Source organism: Pseudophryne corroboree, chromosome 8, assembly GCF_028390025.1.
Source record: "Pseudophryne corroboree isolate aPseCor3 chromosome 8, aPseCor3.hap2, whole genome shotgun sequence".
Lineage (NCBI taxonomy): Eukaryota > Metazoa > Chordata > Amphibia > Anura > Myobatrachidae > Pseudophryne > Pseudophryne corroboree.
In genome coordinates, this window is record NC_086451.1 from 249,709,466 (window position 1) to 249,733,895 (window position 24,430).

Genomic DNA, 24,430 nt, shown 5'->3' on the forward strand with positions numbered 1-24,430 from the left:
TGCCCACCTACATGTGCCTATAGCGCCTTCTCATAAACTATTTCTCCAGTTTGCTGTCCTCCAGCAACATTTCAAAAGGCTCTGCCTTTTGGGCTTTCTCAGCTACTTGGGTCTTTACCAATATCATGGTTATGGCAGCCCAGCTTTGTCGGAAGGGGTCAGAATACGCCCGTACCAAGACAACATGCCGACTCTGGCACACTGTCCGGAGGTCCTTCACCGCCATCTTCAGATGACGATTGCCTTCCTGCAAACACACGGCTGACTAATCTACTGGAAAAAGTATTCCATGACTCTTTCTCAAAGGATGTTACATCTTGGAGCTCTCCTGGACTCTCTGGTTCAGATGTGTACTCTTACATCTCTGCTCCGTGCGTTACAAGTCTCGTTACACAATGCGTGAGTGCCATGTGACTGTAGCGTTGCGTTTTTTTTTCTCTCTCAGCAAATGTGTGTTAGACTCAAAGTAATGTAATAAGACTCGCAAGCAGCTTCTGCTTAAAATGATATGCATCATGCCTACGTCCTGTGTGTGACTATTTGCATACAAAATATTATGTAACGTGGCGTTTTGGATTCAGATCAAGCCGCAGTTACACACAGAATAATGGCATGCTGCATATCTTTTTAATCAGCAGAAGCTGCTTGTGCATCCTATTATATTTCTTTGTGTCGCATTTTTGCAAAATAAGGACTCTTGGCGCTACAGAGGACTGCCACGGCATGGTGCGACTTCAAGGGCTATTTAGCGTGACTGCAGCAAGGATAATAAATCTGTACAGAGAATTTTCCTGCCAGCAGACACAATTTCTGCACTGCAACAACGAATGCTCAAGTTACTTCACAGTCAGCGAGTGTCAATTCATTAAGTAATGCAGGTCTTGGGATCCATGGTCTCCACCTTCGACATGGTGGAGTACACCCATTTCCACTCCAGGCCCCTTCAACACCTAATCCTGTCCAGATGGAATGGTCAGCATCATCTGATCAGGTTCCAGACGATGGTCCTCTCTCCGGAAGTTCACCTGTCAAAGTAGCTACCTAAATACTGCCAGCATGTTAAATGCCCCTCGCAAGGTGACAAAATCTTGGGCCACTGCTACATTAACATAAAGGAATCCTATCACTCTGTCTCCTGGGTGGCTTTTGGGCTCTCTGATCACTGCTTGGTCCACCTGCTCCCCACCTATAAGCAATTTGTGAGATCCGCTAAGCCAGTTGTCAAGTCTGTGAGGAGATGAACCAGCGAAGCCGAACAAAATCTGCAGGCATGCTTTGAGTGCACTGACTGTGGAACGTTTTTGAGTCTGCTGAAAATGACATCAACGACCTTGCCGACACTGCTACGTCGTACGTCAAATTCTGTGAGGAACTGTGTGTGCCATCAAAATCTGTTCACATATATGCAAACAACAAGCCTTTGTTTACCGCTAACCTAAGGCAGTTACACCTGGCTAAGGAGGAGGCACACAGGAGTAGGGACAAACTCTGTTACAGACGGGCCACTAATACCCTATCCAAGGAGATCAGGGCAGCAGAAAAAACGTTATGCCGACAAGCTTGTGACCAATTTCTCTGCTAATGACCCTCGGTTGGTATGGAAGGCACTGAAGGCTGCTTCTAACTACAAGGAATCCACCCACTGCGCTGGCTCCAGCCAAAAGCTGGTGGAGGACCTGAACCACTTCTACTGCAGGTTCGAGAAGCCCTACAACGCCCCGCCTCATTCTGCTGGGATGGAAGCTCCCACGTGCTCACTAGGCACTGTGCCCATCCCTCGCGTGGATGTTGCAGAAGTCACTAAGCTTTTCAGCAGACTGAAGCCCAAGAAGGCATCGGGGCTTGATGGCGTATCTCCATCTGCCCTAAAAACTTGTGCCGCACAGCTTGCTCCAGTCTTCATGGATATCTTCAACAAGTCGCTCAGTACTGGTGTGGTGCCAGCCTGCTTCAAGAGCTCGACCATCATCCCAGTGCCAAAGAAACCTGCTGCTCCTGTGAACCTGAACTACTACAGGCCGGTAGCACTAACATCGGTGGTTATGAAGAGGTTGGAACGACTGGTACTGACCCATCTAAAGTCCACAGTAGGTCCCATCCTTGACCCTCTCCAGTTTGCCTTCAGGTCTAATAGATCAGCAGAATTTGGGTCTCCATCACGTCTTGCAGCACATGGACTCGCCGAGGGGTTACGCGAGGGTACTGTTCGTGGACTTCAGCTCTGCATTCAACACTATCATTCCTGGTCTGCTGCAATCGAATATGCACAGACTGTGTCCCGGGTAGGATATGCTCCTGGGTGTTGAACTTCCTAACGGAGCGGGAGCTGAGAGTCAGGATGGGGAAATTCTCCTCGGGAGTGAGGTCATCTAGCAATGGGCACCCCCCAGGGGTGTGTGTTTTCCCCCTTCCTCTTCTCTCTTTACACCAATGACTGCATCTCCAAGGACATGTCAGTGAAACTCCTTAAATTTGCAGACAACACCACGGAGGGAATGGAGACTGTGTACAGGAATGTGGTAGATCAGCTGGTCACCTGGTGCAGCGCCAACAATCTACAGTTAAATGCAGCAAAGATGGTTGAGATGATCATAGACTTCAGGAAGCATCCCCCTACACTCCCCCCACTAACAGTTGCTGGCAGTGTAGTAGCGGTAGTAGATTTGTAGGCTCCATGATTGCTAGGGATCTGAAGTGGAAGATCAACATCGACGGCGTTGTGGGGAAAGCCCAGCAAAGGCTGTACTTCTTACAGGGAAGTTCAACGAACTGTCGCAGGAACTTCTGGTGCTCTTATATTCGGCTATTATCCAATCCGTTTTCTGCACCTCGATAATACTGTGGTTTGGCTCGGCCTCAACTCATGACAGGAACAGACTACAGCGAATAGTGGGGGCAGCGGGAAAAATCATAAGGACAAATCTCCAGGCGATTGAGTACATATATCGGGCAAGGGTTACTAATTTGGCGGAAAGGATCATCGGTGATCACTCCCACCCCGCTTACGACATGTTCAGAAGGCTGCTGTCAGGGAGGCTGTACGGCTCGCAACTGGTGAGAACCGCCAGACACAGGAACAGTTTTGTCTCCCCCCTCCCCCAAGCAACTACCCTAATAAATTCGATGGGCGCCTAGCCCATTCCATTTGCTGTTCAACCTGGCACAAGTATCTACGAACCTATCATGCTGCTCTTCCCCATGTGTGATTTGCTCTTGTTATGTATGTATACTGTATGAGAGTGGTGGCTATCGGAAACAAATTCCTTGTGTATTGGGCACTGATATACTTTGCAATAATGTGATTGTAGCCACCAGGCAAGGAATCAGACGTCGCACTTGGACAATTGTTGCCCATTCTGGATGCCGTATTGGGTACTCCTTCCCACAGATGCCAGTCTCCGCGGGTGGGGTACAGTGACCGGTCAACATTCCTTTCAGGGCCACTGGACTCCCACAGAGACTTGCTTACCAATCAACGTCCTGGAGCTTCGAGTTGTCTAAAGAGCACTCACTGTGGTGCAGGACATTCGCCGGGGCAGGCCTGTCCAAGTACAGTCCTGGACTGCGGTAGCCTACCTCAATCATCAGGGAGGCACTCGCAGTCAGTTGGTGATGCAGAAAGCGGTGCACATTCTCAGATGGGCTGGTGGCGCCTCTTTGTTGTCCGTGCTCTTTGCATGTACATGGATCGTACCAATTCCATCAGGAAAACAGATTCCCGCTTTCTCCTATGTGTGTTCCGTAAGAGGGGCTGGCCAGCTAATAAACACTCATTATCTCACTGGCTTGCACGCAAGATGACCTCCCTGTGCCGGATACAGTCTCTACCTGTTCTACTCACTCTGTCGGTACTTTGTGGGCAATCTGTAGTGGTGCATCTGCTGAACAACTGTGCCAATGAGGCCACATGGTCTTCTGTCCACACCTTTCTTTAGGTTCTATGCCTTTGATACATTTGCCTCTCAGGATGTCCGCCGGAGAGGCAAATGAAAGCCTGATTCTCCTCTTTGCTGTGGAGTGTCCCCGGCCTTAAATGTTTTGGGACATCCCCAGTGTCTTCCCTGTGGAGACTATGGACCCTGAAGAAGAAAATAAGTAAAATTTACCTGTTTTTCTTCAAGAACTATAGGAACCACTGGGCGCCCACCCTGACACACCTGGCTTTCAATGGAAATCAATGGATTTCTTCTCTTGATCACCTGTTCCCATCTTTATTGCGTGAGAGTGTTTCTTGTGTGTTCCAGTTTTCCCCCTTTCCTATCCTGCTTCTGCCTTGCGCTTGTTCACAAAACTGGCTAACCTGGACTGGAGGCATGGTATAGGGGGGGAAAGACCGGAGCATCCTGGGAGCTCTAAAGCTCCCTGGTCCTGTCCAAACACCTACACCCCAATGTCTTCCCTCTGGCTCCTATGGACCTAAGAGAGTTAACGAAGGTATGTTTTACAATAACTCTTTATTTATTTTTTATTTTTTTACAGGCTTGATAGTCTTAGAAACGTAAAACCTTTCAGTGTTTCTATCGCCAGTCACTTGTGCATATTACATTAAATTTCTAACATGTACCCGCAGAGGTAGCTAGTAATAAAGCACTACAACATGGGTCTGCAACCTGCGGCCCTCCAGCTGCTGTTGAACTTCAAATCCCAGCATGCCCTGTCTCCGTTTTAGCATGCCTTAATAGCAAAACTTTGACCGACCATGCTGGGATGTGTATTTCCACAGCAGCTTGAGGGTCGCAGGTTAAAGACCAATGCATTACAACCTGTATATATTTAATTGGTGCCTTACATCCACCTATTTGGCTTGTCTGTGATGACGTCACATCACTGCCTATCCGGCTTGTGATACCACGAGGCAGATAGTGTGCATAACTCATGGTAATATCATGTGACACGTATGTGGACTGGATCATACAGTATGTCCCTCAGGGCTCTCTTCCCCATTTCTCAAGCTGGCCTGTCCATCTGTTTTTATTGCCTCACACAAATTAAATAACAAAAAAAAGTCTTAGGACGGTATCATATAACGTGCAGTGATCTACCACACTGTAATAACAGGCTTTTTAGCCCGATAATATTAATGGGCTATCCAGCTATAGTCCGTTTTTACGGTATGGTAAATCACCCATTATTGGGTGATAACACATGGTATCCGTGATAAGGTTGCGGACCCCTGTGTTACCGTCTGATAACAGGTCTCCTGGGGCTGGTAATCGGGATTCTACTACGCGATGAGTGCCGGCTTACCAGGCTAATTGGATAGCCCCAGGGAAACCTTTCAGCTTCAGATACCGCCTTTAAGAGCAAGCACTAATTCTACTGGCCCTCGTAACTAACATTTGTTACGTTTCTTTCTTTTTTTGTATGCAATAATAAGAATTTACTTACCGATAATTCTATTTCTCGGAGTCCGTAGTGGATGCTGGGGTTCCTGAAAGGACCATGGGGAATAGCGGCTCCGCAGGAGACAGGGCACAAAAAAGTAAAGCTTTTACCAGATCAGGTGGTGTGCACTGGCTCCTCCCCCTATGACCCTCCTCCAGACTCCAGTTAGGTACTGTGCCCGGACGAGCGTACACAATAAGGGAGGCAATTTGAATCCCGGGTAAGACTCATACCAGCCACACCAATCACACCGTACAACTTGTGATCTAAACCCAGTTAACAGTATGATAACAGAAAGAGCCTCTTAAAGATGGCTCCTTAACAATATAACCCGAATTTGTTAACAATAACTATGTACAGTATTGCAGATAATCCGCACTTGGGATGGGCGCCCAGCATCCACTACGGACTCCGAGAAATAGAATTATCGGTAAGTAAATTCTTATTTTCTCTATCGTCCTAAGTGGATGCTGGGGTTCCTGAAAGGACCATGGGGATTATACCAAAGCTCCCAAACGGGCGGGAGAGTGCGGATGACTCTGCAGCACCGAATGAGAGAATTCCAAGTCCTCTTTTGCCAGGGTATCAAATTTGTAGAATTTTACAAACGTGTTTTCCCCCGACCACGTAGCTGCTCGGCAGAATTGTAATGCCGAGACCCCTCGGGCAGCCGCCCAAGATGAGCCCACCTTCCTTGTGGAATGGGCCTTAACAGATTTAGGCTGTGGCAGGCCTGCCACAGAATGAGCAAGTTGAATTGTGTTACAAATCCAACGAGCAATCGTCTGCTTAGAAGCAGGGGCACCCAACTTGTTGGGTGCATATAGTATCAACAGCGAGTCAGATTTTCTGACTTCAGCCGTCCTTGAAATGTATATTTTTAAGGCTCTGACAACGTCCAACAACTTGGAGTCCTCCAAGTCGCCAGTGGCCGCAGGCACCACAATAGGTTGGTTCAGGTGAAACGCTGATACCACCTTAGGGAGAAAATGCGGACGAGTCCTCAGTTCTGCCCTATCCGAATGGAAGATTAGATAAGGGCTTTTATAAGATAAAGCCGCCAATTCAGATACTCTCCTGGCGGAAGCCAGGGCCAGTAACATAGTCACTTTCCATGTGAGATATTTAAAATCCACCTTTTTCAATGGTTCAAACCAATGGGATTTGAGGAAATCTAAAACTACATTTAGATCCCACGGTGCCACCGGAGGCAACACAGGAGGCTGTATATGCAGTACTCCTTTAACAAAAGTCTGTACCTCAGGAACTGAGGCCAATTCTTTTTGGAAGAATATTGACAGGGCCGAAATTTGAACCTTAATAGATCTCAATTTGAGACCCATAGACAATCCTGATTGTAGGAAATGTAGGAAACGACCCAGTTGAAATTCCTCCGTCGGAACACTCCGATCCTCGCACCACGCGACATATTTTCGCCAAATGCGGTGATAATGTTTCGCGGTGACTTCCTTCCTTGCCTTAATCAAGGTAGGAATGACTTCTTCTGGAATGCCTTTCCCTTTTAGGATCTGGCGTTCAACCGCCATGCCGTCAAACGCAGCCGCGGTAAGTCTTGAAAGAGACAGGGACCCTGTTGTAGCAGGTCCCTTCTCAGAAGTAGAGGGCACGGGTCGTCCGTGACCAACTCTTGAAGTTCCGGGTACCAAGTCCTTCTTGGCCAATCCGGAGCCACTAGTATTGTTCTTACTCCTCTTCACCGTATAATCTTCAATACCTTTGGTATGAGAGGCAGAGGAGGAAACACATATACTGATTTGTACACCCAAGGTGTTACCAGTGCGTCCACAGCTATTGCCTGTGGATCTCTTGACCTGGCGCAATACTTGTCCAGTTTCTTGTTGAGGCGAGACGCCATCATGTCTACCATTGGTCTTTCCCAACAGTTTATTAGCATGTGGAAGACTTCTGGATGAAGACCCCACTCTCCCGGGTGAATATCGTGTCTGCTGAGGAAGTCTGCTTCCCAGTTGTCCACGCCCGGGAAGAACACTGCTGACAGTGCTATTACGTGATTCTCCGCCCAGCGAAGAATCTTGGCAGCTTCTGCCATTGCACTCCTGCTTCTTGTGCCGCCCTGTCTGTTTACATGGGCGACCGCCGTGATGTTGTCCGACTGAATCAACACCGGTTTTCCTTGCAGGAGTGGTTCCGCCTGGCTTAGAGCATTTTAGATTGCTCTTAGTACCAGAATGTTTATGTGAAGAGACTTTTCCAGGTTCGTCCATACCCCCTGGAAGTTTCTTCCTTGTGTGACTGCTCCCCAGCCTCTCAGGCTGGCGTCCGTGGTCACCAGGATCAAATCCTGTATGCCGAATCTGCGGCCCTCCAATAGATGAGCCTTTTGCAACCACCACAGAAGATATACCCTTGTCCTTGGCGACAGGGTTATTCGCAGGTGCATCTGAGGATGCGACCCTGACCATTTGTCCAACAGATCCCTTTGGAAAATTCTTGCATGGAATCTGCCGAATGGAATTGCTTCGTAAAAAGCCACCATTTTTCCCAGGACTCTTGTGCATTGATGTACAGACACCTTTCCTGGTTTTAGGAGGTTCCTGACAGGTCGGATAACTCCTTGGCTTTTTCCTCGGGAAGAAAAACCTTTTTCTGAACCGTGTCCAGAATCATCCCTAGGAACAGCAGACGTATCGTCGGAAAACAGCTGCGATTCTTGGAATATTTAGAATCCAGTCGTGCCGTCGAAGAACTACTTTAGATAGTGCTCTTCCGACCTCCAACTGTTCTCTGGAACTTGCCCTTTTTAGGTCGTGCAAGTAAGGGATAATTTAGATGCCTTTTTTCTTTGAAGAAACATCTTTTCGGCCATTACCTTGGTAAAAAGGCCCGGGGTGCCGTGGATAATTCAAACGGCATCGTCTGAAACTGATATTGACAGTTCTGTACCACGAACCAGAGGTACCCTTGATGAGAAGGACAAAATTTGGACATGGAGGTAATCCTTGATGTCCAGGGACACCATATAGTCCCCTTTTTTCCGGTTCGCTATCACTGCTCTGAGTGACTTTATCTCGATTTGAACCTTTTATGTAAGTGTTCAAAACATTTTAGATTTAGACTATGTGTCACCAAGCCGTCTGGCTTCAGTACCACCATATAGTGTGGAAAAATAATACCCTTTTCCTTGTCGTAGGAGGGGTACTTTGATTATCACCTGCTGGATATACAGCTTGTGAATTGTTTCCAATGCTGCCTCCCTGTCGGAGGGAGCCGTTGGTAAAGCAGACTTCAGGAACCTGCGAGGAGAAGATGTCTCGACTCTCCAATCTTTACCCCTGGGATAATACTCGTACGATCTAGGGGTCAACTTGCGAGTGATCCCACTGCGCCCTGAGACTCTTGAGACTACCCCCCCACCTTGAGTCCGCTTGCACGGCCCCAGCGTCATGCTGAGGACTTGGCAGACGCGGTGGAGGGCTTCTTTTCCTGGGAAAGGGCTGCCTGCTGCAGTCTACTTCCCTTACCTCTATGTCTGGGCAGATATGACTGGCCTTTTGCCTGCATGCCCTCATGGGAAAGGAAAGATTGAGGCTGAAAAGACGGTGTCTTTTTTAGCTGAGATGTAACTTGGGGTAAAAAAGGTTGGATTTCCCAGCTGTTGCTGTGGTCCCCAGGTCCGATGGACCGACCCCCAAATAACTCCTTCCCTTTATACAGCAATACTTCCATCTGCCGTATGGGATCTGTATCACCTGACCACTGTCGTGTCCCTGACATCTTCTGGGAGATATGGACAACGCACTTATCTTGATGCCAGAGAGCAAATATCCCTCTGTGCATCTCACATACATATATATAGAATGCATCCTATTAAATGCTCTACATGAATAAAATATTTTCAGTCAGGGAATCCGACCAAGCCAACCCAGCACTGCATCTCCAGGCTGATGGCGATCGCTGGTCGCAGTATAACCACCGTATGTGTGTATATACTTTTTAGGATATTTTTCCAGCTTCCTATCAGCTGGCTCCTTGAGGGCGGCCGTATCTGGAGACGGTAACGCCACTTGATAAGCGTGTGAGCGCCTTATCACCCTAAGGGGTGTTTCCCAACGTACCCTAATTTCTGGCGGGAAAGGGTATAACGCCAATATTTGCTATCGGGGTAACCCTACGCATCCTCACACACTTCATTTTATTTTATCTGATTCAGGAAAAACTACAGGTAGTTTTTTCACTCCCACATAATACCCTTTCTTGTGGTACTTGTAGTATCAGAAACACGTAACACCTCCTTCATTGCCCTTAACGTGTGGCCCTAATGAGAAATACGTTTGTTTATTCACCGTCGACACTGTATTCAGTGTCCGTGTCTGTGTCTGTGTCGACCGACTGAGGTAAATGGGCGTTTTTAAAACCCCTGACGGTGTTTCTGAGACGCCTGGACCGGTCCTAATAGATTGTCGGCCGTCTCATGTCGTCAACCGACCTTGCAGCGTGTTGACATTCTCACGTAATTCTCTAAATAAGCCATCCATTCCGGTGTCGACTCCCTAGAGAGTGACATCACCATTACAGGCAATTTCTCCGCCTCCTCACCAACATCGTCCTCATACATGTCGACACACACGTACCGACACACAGCACACACACCGGGAATGCTCTGACAGAGGACAGGACCCACTAGCCCTTTGGGGAGACAGAGGGAGAGTCTGCCAGCACACACCAAAAACGCTATAATTATATAGGGACAACCTTATATAAGTGTTTCTCCCTTATAGCATCTTTTATATATATACAATATCGCCAAAATCAGTGCCCCCCCTCTCTGTTTTAACCCTGTTTCTGTAGTGCAGTGCAGGGGAGAGCCTGGGAGCCTTCTCTCCAGCTTTTCTGTGAGAGAAAATGGCGCTGTGTGCTGAGGAGATAGGCCCCGCCCCTTTTTCGGCGGGCTCGTCTCCCGCTATTTTTGAAGTTAGGCAGGGGTTAAATATCTCCATATAGCCTCTGTGGGCTATATGTGAGGTATTTTTTGCCTCTAATAAGGTTTTTATTTGCCTCTCAGAGCGCCCCCCCCAGCGCTCTGCACCCTCAGTGACTGTTGTGTGAAGTGTGCTGAGAGGAAAATGGCGCACAGCTGCAGTGCTGTGCGCTACCTTTATGAAGACTCAGGAGTCTTCAGCCGCCGATTTTGGACCTCTTCTCTCTTCAGCGTCTGCAAGGGGGCCGGCGGCGCGGCTCCGGTGACCATCCAGGCTGTACCTGTGATCGTCCCTCTGGAGCTAGTGTCCAGTAGCCAAGCAGCAAATCCACTCTGCACGCAGGTGAGTTCACTACTTCTCCCCTAAGTCCCTCGTTGCAGTGATCCTGTTGCCAGCAGGACTCACTGTAAAGTAAAAAACCTAAGCTAAACTTTCTCTAAGCAGCTCTTTAGGAGAGCCACCTAGATTGCACCCTTCTCGTTCGGGCACAAAATCTAACTGGAGTCTGGAGGAGGGTCATAGGGGGAGGAGCCAGTGCACACCACCTGATCTGGTAAAAGCTTTACTTTTTTGTGCCCTGTCTCCTGCGGAGCCGCTATTCCCCATGGTCCTTTCAGGAACCCCAGCATCCACTTAGGACGATAGAGAAAGTAGCATTAAAGGAACTATGGATGTTTGTGTTACATAATACTCATAAGAGGGCAATGTCGAGTATTTGCTGTAATATGCTGACATAAAGAAATGAGTACTTTCTTATTTTATATAGACACCTAAATATTAACTAATTTCTGCTTTTATTTATAGTAGTAATATGTAGACTAATGTTACACTGCAGTCATTCCATCAATGGTAAAAATTGTTAATTCCTACTTATATACAGCAATTAGATTTTATTTTCAGACTCGTACATATTTGACAAACATAGTCCATAATGGTCGGTTTTAAACAATCTGGATTTTGGCCAGCATTGCTCTTTCAGTATCGAACATAATGGAGAGAGCTTACAGTAAGCCAGTTGAGTTAAAACACGAGCGATAGAAACCTTCTTTTGTTTGGATCGTTTATGGCTGGCTTACAGATAATGAACTTCAAACTGCTCTTTAAATGTACTGGTTAAGTTATCTACCTTATTTTTGCTATTTCAGGTGACGAAGCAGGAACAAAATCTAGTAATCGTGTTGTGGTGGATGAGGAGGAAGATGATGACGATGATCCAGAGAATAGGTATGATTCCAACCGTACGGACTTTAAAACGATTATAACACACCCTAAGCGTGGGTCCAAAGCAAAGCAACGGAAGAGCAAGCAGGTTGTACAAACCCGGACTTCCTGCCTTGTAAAGACTCGATCCCAAGCTGCTCGCAAGTTTAACCGAGTGGCCAGCAAAACAAGGCCAAAAATGAGAAAACCAATGAAAAAATAAACATATAAAGTGTTCACACACCTTGCATAGGGTGTGTTATAAATACACAACAGTGTAGTCTGGTGTATGTGCTCACAATTTCCTTTTGGAAACATAAATATATATAAATTTTATTTTATTTTTTTAATAGCAATGACTTGAAGGGTTGAATCCAGTGTTTTAGGTCACACCGTTGCTAAATGTTGTCCATTGTTCATTAATTGACACTGCATCTTGAGCTTTTGAAAGAAAAAAACCTGAAACGGCCAGCTACTGTAGGTGGCTTGGTCGTATTTTGATTCGGTAACTGCAGAATACTTTGTTTACTATTATGTGATCAACAAACTACTATTTAAATCAGGGTGTTAAACCAAAAGTCCTGTGGGATTTGAAATGCATATTTATGCAAATAGTCCAGGCCCTTTTGTTAGGAATGAAAATATATATATATATATATATATATATATATATATATATATATATATATATACACACTTTATTGTTGAAGTGGTGGATTTTAGATCACAAGGATAAATACTCTCCACCCCCGTTTGAGTAAACCGAAAAATATGCTTGATTGATGCATCAATCCCAGATGACTTATTTGGTCATTTCATGCTCATAGCAATCCTTTAAGCAGGCAGGATACATTTTCATTTGGGGTGTAGTTGTGTTGATTAATTCTTCCCTATATAGACTGCAAGCTGTAATTTACTTGTTTGCTTTACATTAACCATGGTTTTTACATGGCGATTTTGTCCTTTATTGAAACACATAATTAGTTAAAAGTGCATCCATAATACTACCAGGAAACACAATGTGTTCCTAGCATAGTGAACTATCACTCCGATATACAATCAGCCAAGTAATACAATTTATGAATAATCTAATTCCCCTTGGGAGGCTGTTAAACAATTTGGGTTGCACTGATACATACTTTATAAATGTTATTACTTAGCAAGGTTGACCAGTTTGAGCCAGTGATATAGAATGTATTTAGGCAGTACAGGTTAGCTTCCCATAAAAGATCAGTATAAAAAATAAAAAGCCATGTGATCTTGGACTATTTAGTTTAGTTTGATAACCAGCTTTAAGAGTAGGGCCACACATAGCGGCCAAACGGATCCTGTTCAGCACGACCTGCGTTTCCGGAAGGAGAGTGCACATGGGTGCCTATGCAGGTGCCCACACGTGCGGCAGTCCCGCTGCCTCCAGATCCGACCTCAGCATGCTGTGGTCGGGCCGGATGATAGGACGTCTGAATTTAAATGTGAATACATACATTTCAGTGTATGTGTTCACGCAGTGCGGCTATGCCCCACTGTGTTTCATTGAAAAGTCCTGTGTCACTGGCCGGATCCCGTTAAGCGGCATCCCACAGAACAGGATCTGTGTGCACACAAAACACCCCTCCCGACCAAGCAGGACCCGCTTTGCTGCTATGTGTGGCCCCAGCCTTAAAGACAATTTCTCTATCGTCCTAAGTGGATGCTGGGGTTCCTGAAAGGACCATGGGGAATAGCGGCTCCGCAGGAGACAGGGCACAAAAGTAAAGCTTTTACAGGTCAGGTGGTGTGTACTGGCTCCTCCCCCTATGACCCTCCTCCAGACCCCAGTTAGATTTTTGTGCCCGGCCGAGAAGGGTGCAATTCTAGGTGGCTCTCATAAAGAGCTGCTTAGAGAGTTTAGCTTAGGTTTTTTATTTTACAGTGATTCCTGCTGGCAACAGGATCACTGCAACGAGGGACAGAGGGGAGAAGAAGTGAACTCACCTGCGTGCAGGATGGATTGGCTTCTTGGCTACTGGACATGAAGCTCCAGAGGGACGATCACAGGTACAGCCTGGATGGTCACCGGAGCCACGCCGCCGGCCCCCTCACAGATGCTGAAGCAAGAAGAGGTCCAGAATCGGCGGCTGAAGACTCCTGCAGTCTTCTTAAGGTAGCGCACAGCACTGCAGCTGTGCGCCATTTTCCTCTCAGCACACTTCACACGGCAGTCACTGAGGGTGCAGGGCGCTGGGGGGGGGGCGCCCTGGGAGGCAAATGAAAACCTTTAAAAAGGCTAAAAATACCTCACATATAGCCCCAGAGGCTATATGGAGATATTTACCCCTGCCTAAATGTACTAAATAGCGGGAGACGAGCCCGCCGAAAAAGGGGCGGGGCCTATCTCCTCAGCACACGGCGCCATTTTCTGTCACAGCTCCGCTGGTCAGGAAGGCTCCCAGGTCTCTCCCCTGCACTGCACTACAGAAACAGGGTATAACAGAGAGGGGGGGCAAAATAAATGGCAATATATTAATATAAAAGCAGCTATAAGGGAGCACTTAATCATAAGGCTATCCCTGTCATATATAGCGCTTTTTGGTGTGTGCTGGCAGACTCTCCCTCTGTCTCCCCAAAGGGCTAGTGGGTCCTGTCTTCGTATAGAGCATTCCCTGTGTGTCTGCTGTGTGTCGGTACGTGTGTGTCGACATGTATGAGGACGTTATTGGTGTGGAGGCGGAGCAATTGCCAAATATGAGGATGTCACCTCCTAGGGGGTCGACACCAGAATGGATGCCTTTATTTGTGGAATTACGGGATAGCGTCAACTCGCTTAAGCAGTCGTTTGCCGACATGAGGCGGCCGGACACTCAATTAGTGCCTGTCCAGGCGCCTCAAACACCGTCAGGGGCTGTAAAACGCCCCTTGCCTCAGTCGGTCGACACAGACCCAGACACAGGCACTGATTCCGGTGGTGAAGGTGACGAATCAACCGTATTTTCCAGTAGGGCCACACGTTATATGATTTTGGCAATAAAGGAGATGTTACATTTAGCTGATACTACAGGTACCACTAAACAGGGTATTATGTGGGGTGTGAAAAAAACTACCAGTAGTTTTTACCGAATCAGAAGAATTAAATGACGTGTGTGATGAAGCGTGGGGTGCCCCGATAAAAAACTGCTAATTTCAAAGAAGTTATTGGCTTTATACCCTTTCCCGCCAGAGGTTAGGGAGCGCTGGGAAACACCTCCTAGGGTGGACAAAGCGCTAACACGCTTATCAAAACAAGTGGCGTTACCCTCTCCTGAGACGGCCGCACTTAAAGATCCATCAGATAGGAGGATGGAAAATATCCAAAAAGGTATATACACACATGCAGGTGTTATACTACGACCAGCTATTGCGACTGCCTGGATGTGCAGTGCTGGGGTAGTTTGGTCAGAGTCCCTGATCGAAAATATTGATACCCTGGACAGGGACAATATTTTACTGTCGTTAGAACAAATAAAGGATGCATTTCTTTATATGCGTGATGCACAGAGAGATATCTGCACACTGGCATCACGGGTAAGTGCTATGTCCATTTCGGCCAGAAGAGCTTTATGGACACGACAGTGGACAGGCGATGCGTAGAGGAGTTATTTGGGGTCGGTCTATCGGATTTGGTGGCCACGGCTACGGCCGGGAAATCCACCTTTCTACCTCAAGTCACTCCCCAACAGAAAAAGGCACCGACCTTTCAACCGCAGCCCTTTCGTTCCTTTAAAAATAAGAGAGCAAAGGGCTATTCATATCTGCCACGAGGCAGAGGACGAGGGAAGAGACAGCAACAGGCAGCTCCTTCCCAGGAACAGAAGCCCTCCCCGGCTTCTACAAAAGCCTCAGCATGACGCTGGGGCTTCGCAAGCGGACTCGGGGGCGGTAGGCGGTCGTCTCAAGAATTACAGCGCGCAGTGGGCTCACTCGCAGGTAAATCCCTGGATCCTGCAGATAATATCTCAGGGGTACAGGTTGAAATTAGAGACAGAGCCACCTCGCCGTTTCCTGAAGTCTGCTTTACCAACGTCCCCCTCAGAAAGGGAGACGGTTTTGGAAGCCATTCACAAGCTGTATTCTCAGCAGGTGATAGTCAAGGTACCTCTTCTACAACAAGGGAAGGGGTATTATTCCACTCTTTTTGTGGTACCGAAGCCGGATGGCTCGGTAAGGCCTATTCTAAATCTGAAGTCCTTGAACCTGTACATAAAGAAGTTCAAGTTCAAGATGGAGTCACTCAGAGCAGTGATAGCGAACCTGGAAGAAGGGGACTTTATGGTATCCTTGGACATCAAGGATGCGTATCTCCACGTTCCAATTACCCCTCACACCAGGGGTACCTCAGGTTCGTTGTACAAAACTGTCACTATCAGTTTCAGACGCTGCCGTTTGGTTTGTCCACGGCACCTCGGGTCTTTACAAAGGTAATGGCCGAGATAATATTTCTTCTTCGAAGAAAAGGCGTATTAATTATCCCATACTTGGACGATCTCCTAATAAGGTCAAGGTCCAGAGAACAGCTAGAGATGGGTTTAGCACTATCTCAAGAGGTGCTAAAGCAGCACGGATGGATTCTGGAATATTCCAAAATCCCAATTAATGCCGACAACTCGTCTGCTGTTCCTGGGGATGATTCTGGACACAGTTCAGAAAAAGGTTTTTCTTCCCGAAGAAAAAGCCAAGGAGTTATCTGACCTGGTCAGAAACCTCCTAAAACCAGGAAAGGTGTCTGTACATCAATGCACAAGAGTCCTGGGAAAAAATGGTAGCTTCTTACGAAGCAATCCCTTTCGGCAGATTCCATGCAAAGGGATCTGTTGGACAAATGGTCAGGGTCGCATCTTCAGATGCACCTGCGGATAACCCTGTCGCCGAGGACAAGGGTATCCCTTCTGTGGTGGTTGCAGGAGGCTCATCTATTGGAGGGCCGCAGATTCGGCATGCAGGATTGGATCCTGGTGACCACGGATGCCAGCCTGAGAGGCTGGGGAGCAGTCACACAGGGAAGAAATTTCCAGGGAGTGTGGTCGAGCCTGAAAAAGTCTCTTCACATAAGCATTCTGGAACTAAGAGCAATCTACAATGCTCTAAGCCAGGCGGAACCTCTGCTTCAAGGAAGACCGGTGTTGATCCAGTCGGACAACATCACGGCAGTCGCCCATGTAAACAGACAGGGCGGCACAAGAAGCAGGAGGGCAATGGCAGAAGCTGCCAGGATCCTTCGCTGGGCGGAGAATCACGTGATAGCACTGTCAGCAGTATTCATCCCGGGCGTGGACAACTGGGAAGCAGACTTCCTCAGCAGACACGACCTTCACCCGGGAGAGTGGGGACTTCATCCAGAAGTTTTCCACATGCTATTAAACCGTTGGGTAAAACCAATGGTGGACATGATGGCGTCTCGCCTCAACAAAACACTGGACAGGTATTGCGCCAGGTCAAGAGATCCGCAGGCAATAGCTGTGGACGCGCTGGTAACACCTTGGGTGTACCAGTCGGTATATGTGTTTCCTCCTCTGCCTCTCATACCAAAGGTATTGAGGATTATACGGCAAAGAGGAGTAAGACTAGTGGCTCCGGATTGGCCAAGAAGGACTTGGTACCCGGAACTTCAAGAGATGGTCACGGACGATCCGTGGCCTCTACTTCTGAGAAGGGACCTGCTTCAGCAGGGTCCTTGTCTTTTTCAAGACTTACCGCGGCTGCGTTTGACGGCATGGCGTTTGAATGCCAGATCCTAAAAGGAAAAGGCATTCCAGAAGAAGTCATTCCTACCTTGATAAAGGCAAGGAAGGAAGTCACCGCGAAGCATTATCGCCGTATTTGGCGAAAATATGTTGCGTGGTGCGAGCAGCGGAGTGCTCCGATGGAGGAATTTCAACTGGGTCGTTTTCCTACATTTCCTGCAATCAGGATTGTCTATGGGTCTCAAATTGGGATCTATTAAGGTTCAAATTTCGGCCCTATCAATATTCTTCCAAAAAGAATTGGCCTCAGTCCCTGAGGTCCAGATTTTTATCAAAGGAGTACTGCATATACAGCCTCCTGTGGTGCCTAAGGTGGCACCGTGGGATCTAAATGTAGTTTTAGATTTCCTCAAATCCAATTGGTTTGAACCACTAAAGAATGTGGATTTGAAATATCTCACATGGAAAGTGACTATGTTACTGGCCCTGGCTTCGGCCGGGAGAGTATCTGAACTGGCGGCTTTGTTTTATAAAAGCCCTTATTTAATTTTCCATTCGACATAGGGCAGAGCTGCGGACGCGTCCGCATTTTCTCCCTAAGGTGGTATCAGCGTTTCACCTGAACCAGCCTATTGTAGTGCCTGCGGCTACAGACGACTTGAAGGACTACAAGTTGTTGGACGTTGTCAGAGCCTTAAAAATATACATTTAAAGGACGGCTGGAGTCAGAAAATCTGACTCGCTGTTTATACTGTATGCACCCAACAAGTTGGGTGCACCTGCTTCTAAGCAGTCGATTGCTCGTTGGATTTGTAACAAAATTCAACTTGTACATTCTGTGGCAGGCCTGCCACAGCCTAAATCTGTTAAGGCCCATTCCGCAAGGAAGGTGGGCTCATCTTGGGCGGCTGCCCGAGGGGTCTCGGCATTACAACTCTGCCGAGCAGCTACGTGGTCAGGGGAGAACACGTTTGTAAATTTTTACAAATTTGATACCCTGGCAAAGGAGGACCTGGAGTTCTCTCATTCGGTGCTGCAGAGTCATCCGCACTCTCCCGCCCGTTTGGGAGCTTTGGTATAATCCCCATGGTCCTTTCAGGAACCCCAGCATCCACTTAGGACGATAGAGAAAATAAGAATTTACTTACCGATAATTCTATTTCTCGGAGTCCGTAGTGGATGCTGGGCGCCCATCCCAAGTGCGGATTATCTGCAATACTTGTACATAGTTATTGTTAACTAATTCGGGTTATTGTTTAGGAAGCCATCTTTCAGAGGCTCCTCTGTTATCATACTGTTAACTGGGTTTAGATCACAAGTTGTACGGTGTGATTGGTGTGGCTGGTATGAGTCTTACCCGGGATTCAAAATCCTCCCTTATTGTGTACGCTCGTCCGGGCACAGTACCTAACTGGGGTCTGGAGGAGGGTCATAGGGGGAGGAGCCAGTACACACCACCTGACCTGTAAAAGCTTTACTTTTGTGCCCTGTCTCCTGCGGAGCCGCTATTCCCCATGGTCCTTTCAGGAACCCCAGCATCCACTACGGACTCCGAGAAATAGAATTATCGGTAAGTAAATTCTTATTTTTACATTTGATAAAGTATGCTAAAAAGTAATACTCCCCAAGATCAGGTGAAATGTTTCACTATAGTCTTTGGCTTGAATGGTCATTCTTGCAGAAGTAGTTCTCTTTTGCAGTCCCAGTCAATAATGTTAGTTTTACTTCTGTTAAAAGAAGTCCTCAAAAATAGCCTTGTACTGTACTGTACTGTTCATAAGGGATCTGAAATGACCAAGGTAATTTTCATTGCCCACCTTTGTTAGCCAGCTTGCAGTTCTATTAATGGCATGTAAAATGTGTGTCAATTAATAAGGAAAGATAACTGGACAAAAAACATCTAATTGGAGTGTGTGAAATAGTACACATGTACAAAGTCTGAAATATGAAAAGGTTTAGTCTGTGGTTAATAACTTAATACACAGGATGTTTTATCAATTCTAGGTTTATTTACTAAAGGTCGATTTTCATATATTTAAAATAATTAAAATTGATCTCGATCATTAATTGGATTCCAGTGCTAAAACACATTTACTAACAGATGATTTTTAATCCTTTATTTTCAAATGTAATTAAATGTGTGTTTAAGCCCTGGAAAACCATCATTGGTTTAGATGGATATCCATTGATTTGTAATTGATAACATTTGATTAAACTTGAACTTTAGTAAATAGCCCCCCAGGGGTTTATTCTGAAGCATCTGGTTGTAATACCTGGAGCTTCTGAGCATGTGCTAGCCATGTTGTGCTAGTAACAGTTATTGCTCTTTTTAAATAACTGACACAAACACACTCAGATGTGCTGTATTTTACCACCTGAGGCTTCTTAAGTAAATTCTCTGGACTAAGAGGACATTAGTCATGATTGTTTAAATGCATTGTGTTTCATGTTTCCTATGGCCTGAATATCTCCTGGCTTTGTTGTTTTCTGCTCTATAATGGCTAAATCTTAACTTACAACCCACTCCTGGAAATGTGAATTGTAAGCATCAGATCAGTAATTTTCAACATGGTACAAAGGGAGGTGACCTGAATGTAACATAATCCATTTGCTGCTTCCCTGTATTTTAATACTGTTTATATGAATAATATTTATTGTTCAGTTATCCTGGTCACTTGATGGCTAACCAATCTGTTAAATGTAGGTAAAACATTTACGTTTAATCAGTAATTTTTCAGGAGCATGTTGCTTCTGTGACATTACAGTTGCTGCTATCTTTTGAATACATTTTGAATTCTAGTACATATAGTATAAAGAAATTATTATCATAATATAGATTTTAAGATTTTTATTTTTTTCCTGCAGCAGTTTCTTTAGTATAGCCCTATGGTGTAATAGTTAAACTGTAACAAGATTTTGGTCTTGCACAACTGCTGAGGATGCTGGCTTTAAATCTCTATTTTGTTCCAAATCTGAAATTGCTCTGTTTGGATTTATCTTAGGTGATGGAAACATAGCACTGCTGAGTTATACTAACGTTTTAGCTCTGACAATCCCCCTTTTTAGTTAAATATTTATTTTAAACCAAATCTTTGCTAACTACTTTTAGTTAGTGAAGATTCACTTAGTTTGTGATATTGGACAATGTAATATGCTTTTTAAATCTGCCCTCTGAAATTTTAACAAGTATTTTTCAAGTATATTCAACTTCTGGGTACCTTGGGGGTTACAAGGTAGCTAGCAAAGCAGTTAAATGGCTGTAAGCTTTCAGAACATTGATAGGCAACTTTCTTGACTCACAAAGAGCATAGCCAGTTTTATTCTCTGGTGATTAGGATCACTAAAGTTTCTGTATGAATACGCTGACATTGCGTCTAGGAATTCACACTTGGGTCTTTATTTTTTTTGTAAAAATCTTCTGTGATATGCAAACAGAACATATAAAGGGGGAGTATTAAATTGATTAGTGACTCTTGTTTGGCAGTGTTGAATAAAGAAAACGGCCTTGGGCGAAGTCGTCCTCTTTCATTGCTTCACTCAACATGCTGTTGATAACGTACTAATTGTGAGAGGATTTACATGCATTCGTTGCTGTGATTACGTTTTGGGAGGTGGAGTATATATTTTCAGTTTGCTATTGATTACCCTTCAGGTTTTGCCTTAGATATTTGAACCACCTGCCGATTTATAAAGTATGCAGCCAATAAGCATAATCATTAGTTAGATAAATAAATATAATTAAATTTCCATTGTATAATTTTGATTTGAATTTTTTCTTTTGGATGTCAAGGGCAGTTTTAAAACGTAATTCATTACATGAAGCGATAGCACAAAAAGTTACCTTTAATGGAAAAGATCACAAATCACCATTTTGTCCTCCAAGCGCCAGTTTACATAGTTATTCAGAGGAGCATCATAAACCATATAAGGAAAAAAACTTTCAGTGTTTTGCATTGTAACTTAGTTGATGATGCAGTGCTGTGTACTTTCCCAATATCTGTGATTTTATATCCTTTTATTTACTCATTCTTTTATTTGATGTTTAAACTTCGGTTTTCTTGTTGAGGTTAATGGTGTGTAAATGCATTTTGCTTTTATGGTTGCAATAAATTTTTTGAAACTTTATCTTGTCCATGCATTTAATTTACTTTCAAAAATAAAAATAAGCACTTTAACAGTGTAGCTGGTTTTCACTAACTTTTCAAAACACTTTTTTTCATAGTTTTCTATGATATCCTTTCCACTTTAATGTATTTCTCAAAATTAATAAATTAATGCTGGAGATTGGTCCTATCCAGATGTCAAGCTTTGCATACAGACCATCAGCTTCTTCTGACCAAGTTATTCTGTTGTTCAGTGCACCCTTTATAGCATGCCATTCTGGAACATGGGTTTAAACTAGTGTCCTAGTGGAATTGGGTATTTAACATTTTCTAATGTCTGTGGAGTTAAATGGAAAATGCAGTGTAGAAATTGAGCACTGTATTTCATTAAATAATGCAATGCAACCTACCACATTAAACCCCCCAGACTACTTATAAATCACACATCCCTTAGGGCTATGTTGTACAAAACTGTAGAATTCACATCAACTTTTTTTTTTATTATAATGGAGTAAAATAAAATCTGCAACCACTGATCTGGAATAGACACTGCAGTTCATAGCTATGGCCACCATTAATTTGTTGCATTGGTTACCCGGCTTTCATACAGCTGTGCTTTAGAATACTACATAAATGTTTTGAATATTATACAATACATCACAAATCTTTTCCTATTGCAATTACAATACTAGTCTGAGTGACCTGCATTGCATAGTGAGACGACTGTCAAATCAACATTTGAAAGACAACACTTTCTTTAATAAAAAGTGGTTTTATTTTAATAACTGGTCATATAATCTACATTACTAGCAATTTTTTATTTTTTATTGATCTGGATACCAAATTTTGTAGGAAATGAAAAGTTGTGTGCCATTAAAATTACTAGAGATGTGTCCATATTAGGGGCTTTTATTGCAACAATAAAACATAAAAAATGTAGACTACTAGCAGCATTTTATCCATTCAAACAAGGGCGAATTAAATTGTATTCACGCCTGCAGCTCAATGGCCAATATTCAATGGTTTGTGAGAGTTATTGGGCACCTATTACTTATTGCACATGTTGCACCAAAGTGCACCGGATTTAGACATTTAAAGCATGTAAACCCATACAAACGACTAGGTGTGCTGCATTTGGGTGGCCAAAAAGCACGACTTTGGGCAGATTCTGCTCGCCACCTCAGGAGTGTGTGCACAGAGATAATGACCGTTGATTAACTCCTGCAATTTTAGGCAGGAGCTGCGGCCGCCAAATAACTATCACACAGCACTGGTTTTCAGCCACGTTTTTCTGTTTCTTGGAGTTAAAGAAACCATTATTGTACTTGTAATTTCATAGAGGAATACACTGTTTCAGTTGTGAAAATAAATAATTTGCATGTCCCCTCCTTCACTGATGTTTTGCATACAATTCAAGTATGCAAGTTAGACCCACCGTTGCAATTCCACCTAACTTCTGTGTGATTATTGGTACACATATGCAAATCACTAGTTCTTTCATTGTGTCTGCAGTGATTAGCGTACTGTAGATGTCTTTTGACTAGGAGTATCACTGCAATCTCAGTGGATATAATTTGCAAATTCAATGCTGGGAAAAGTTGGTGTTAGTACTTGGTGGGTGCCCAGCTTTAGTTATAAAATACCCATGCAACTCTAACATTACAAACTATGGTTGCCAATAGTCAGTGGCTTGTTAAAGGGGCCCTAAGTAGCCTCAAGAGGTAAGAAAGAATAACCTATTATTCTGTGAACACCTAATGGTCATAAGCGTTTTAACCATAAATCTCGACACCAAGTGATGGTGCTCAAAGCATTTGTGTCAACAACACCTAATATAGTCTTTGAAGTTGGGGCTTTACAAAATAATGTTAACAAACTGACCTGGACGCATGCCTTCTGATATGCGACATTGCTTGCAGCATTCACAATTGTTAATACTCCGTAAAAAAATGTGTAGTACACTGTTGCTGGTGCAGCTTTGAAAAGCATTGACACAGGTCTCATAGTTCCCTGAAATACAGTATGGTTGAAATGTAAGCACCTTTTTGCAACACCTGTGTGTACGTAGCTGAATATTGCTCACAAAATATTATTTGAGCAATAGCCTCAAAGTTTGATCTTTGAGCCCACAGTGTACTGTGCTGCAAATGTGTGGCAACCCAAACACTTTATGTAAATTTAGCTAAATAGGCTTATGAACACCAGACTTTCAAGTTCTACAATGCACGGAAGCAACCTTGAAGCGCCTATCTCAATGAGGACATTTTTTCTGGTCCTGGATTACCATATACAGGTCTACCCTTGTCTGTCTGTACTGTGTAGACAGGCAGATGAGATTTTTATTACAGTTAACAAGAATGTGTAGTTTGTCTTTGAAGTGTAAAGGAATTTCCCTATCGTCCTAGTGGATGCTGGGGTTCCTGAAAGGACCATGGGGAATAGCGGCTCCGCAGGAGACAGGGCACAAAAAGTAAAGCTTTAGGATCAGGTGGTGTGCACTGGCTCCTCCCCCTATGACCCTCCTCCAAGCCAGTTAGATTTTGTGCCCGGCCGAGAAGGGTGCAATCTAGGTGGCTCTCCTAAAGAGCTGCTTAGGAAAGTTTAGCTTAGACGTCTGCTGTGCCTAGGGATGATTCTGGACACAGTCCAGAAAAAGGTGTTTCTCCCGGAAGAGAAAGCCAGGGAGTTATCCGAGCAAGTCAGGAACCTCCTAAAAACAGTGCATCATTGCACAAGGGTCCTGGTAAAAATGGTGGCTTCCTACGAAGCAATTCCATTCGGCAGATTTCACGTAAGAACTTTTCAGTGGGATCTGCTGGACAAATGGTCCGGATCGCATCTTCAGATGCATCAGCGGATAACCCAATATCCAAGGACAAGGGTGTCTCTCCTGTGGTGGTTATAGAGTGCTCATCTTCTAGAGGGCCGCAGATTCGGCATTCAGGATTGGATGCTGGTAACCACGGAGCCCAGCCTGAGAGGCTGGGGAGCAGTCACACAAGGGAAAAATTTCCAGGGAGTGTGATCAAGTATGGAGACTTTTCTCCACATAAATATACTGGAGCTAAGGGTAAATTTATAATGC

The 24,430-nt window shown here is 45.0% G+C and overlaps 1 protein-coding gene across 2 annotated transcripts in view; it reads left to right on the plus strand.

The window, feature by feature from the left end:
* ATRX (ATRX chromatin remodeler) overlaps positions 1 to 24,430 on the plus strand; it is a 561,376-nt gene that overhangs the window by 197,034 nt on the left and 339,912 nt on the right. For both annotated transcript variants that reach the window (XM_063937173.1, XM_063937174.1), the window contains one exon: positions 11,492 to 11,570. In XM_063937173.1, the coding sequence (XP_063793243.1) occupies positions 11,492 to 11,570 (79 nt within the window). The remainder of the gene's footprint in view (positions 1 to 11,491; positions 11,571 to 24,430) is intronic.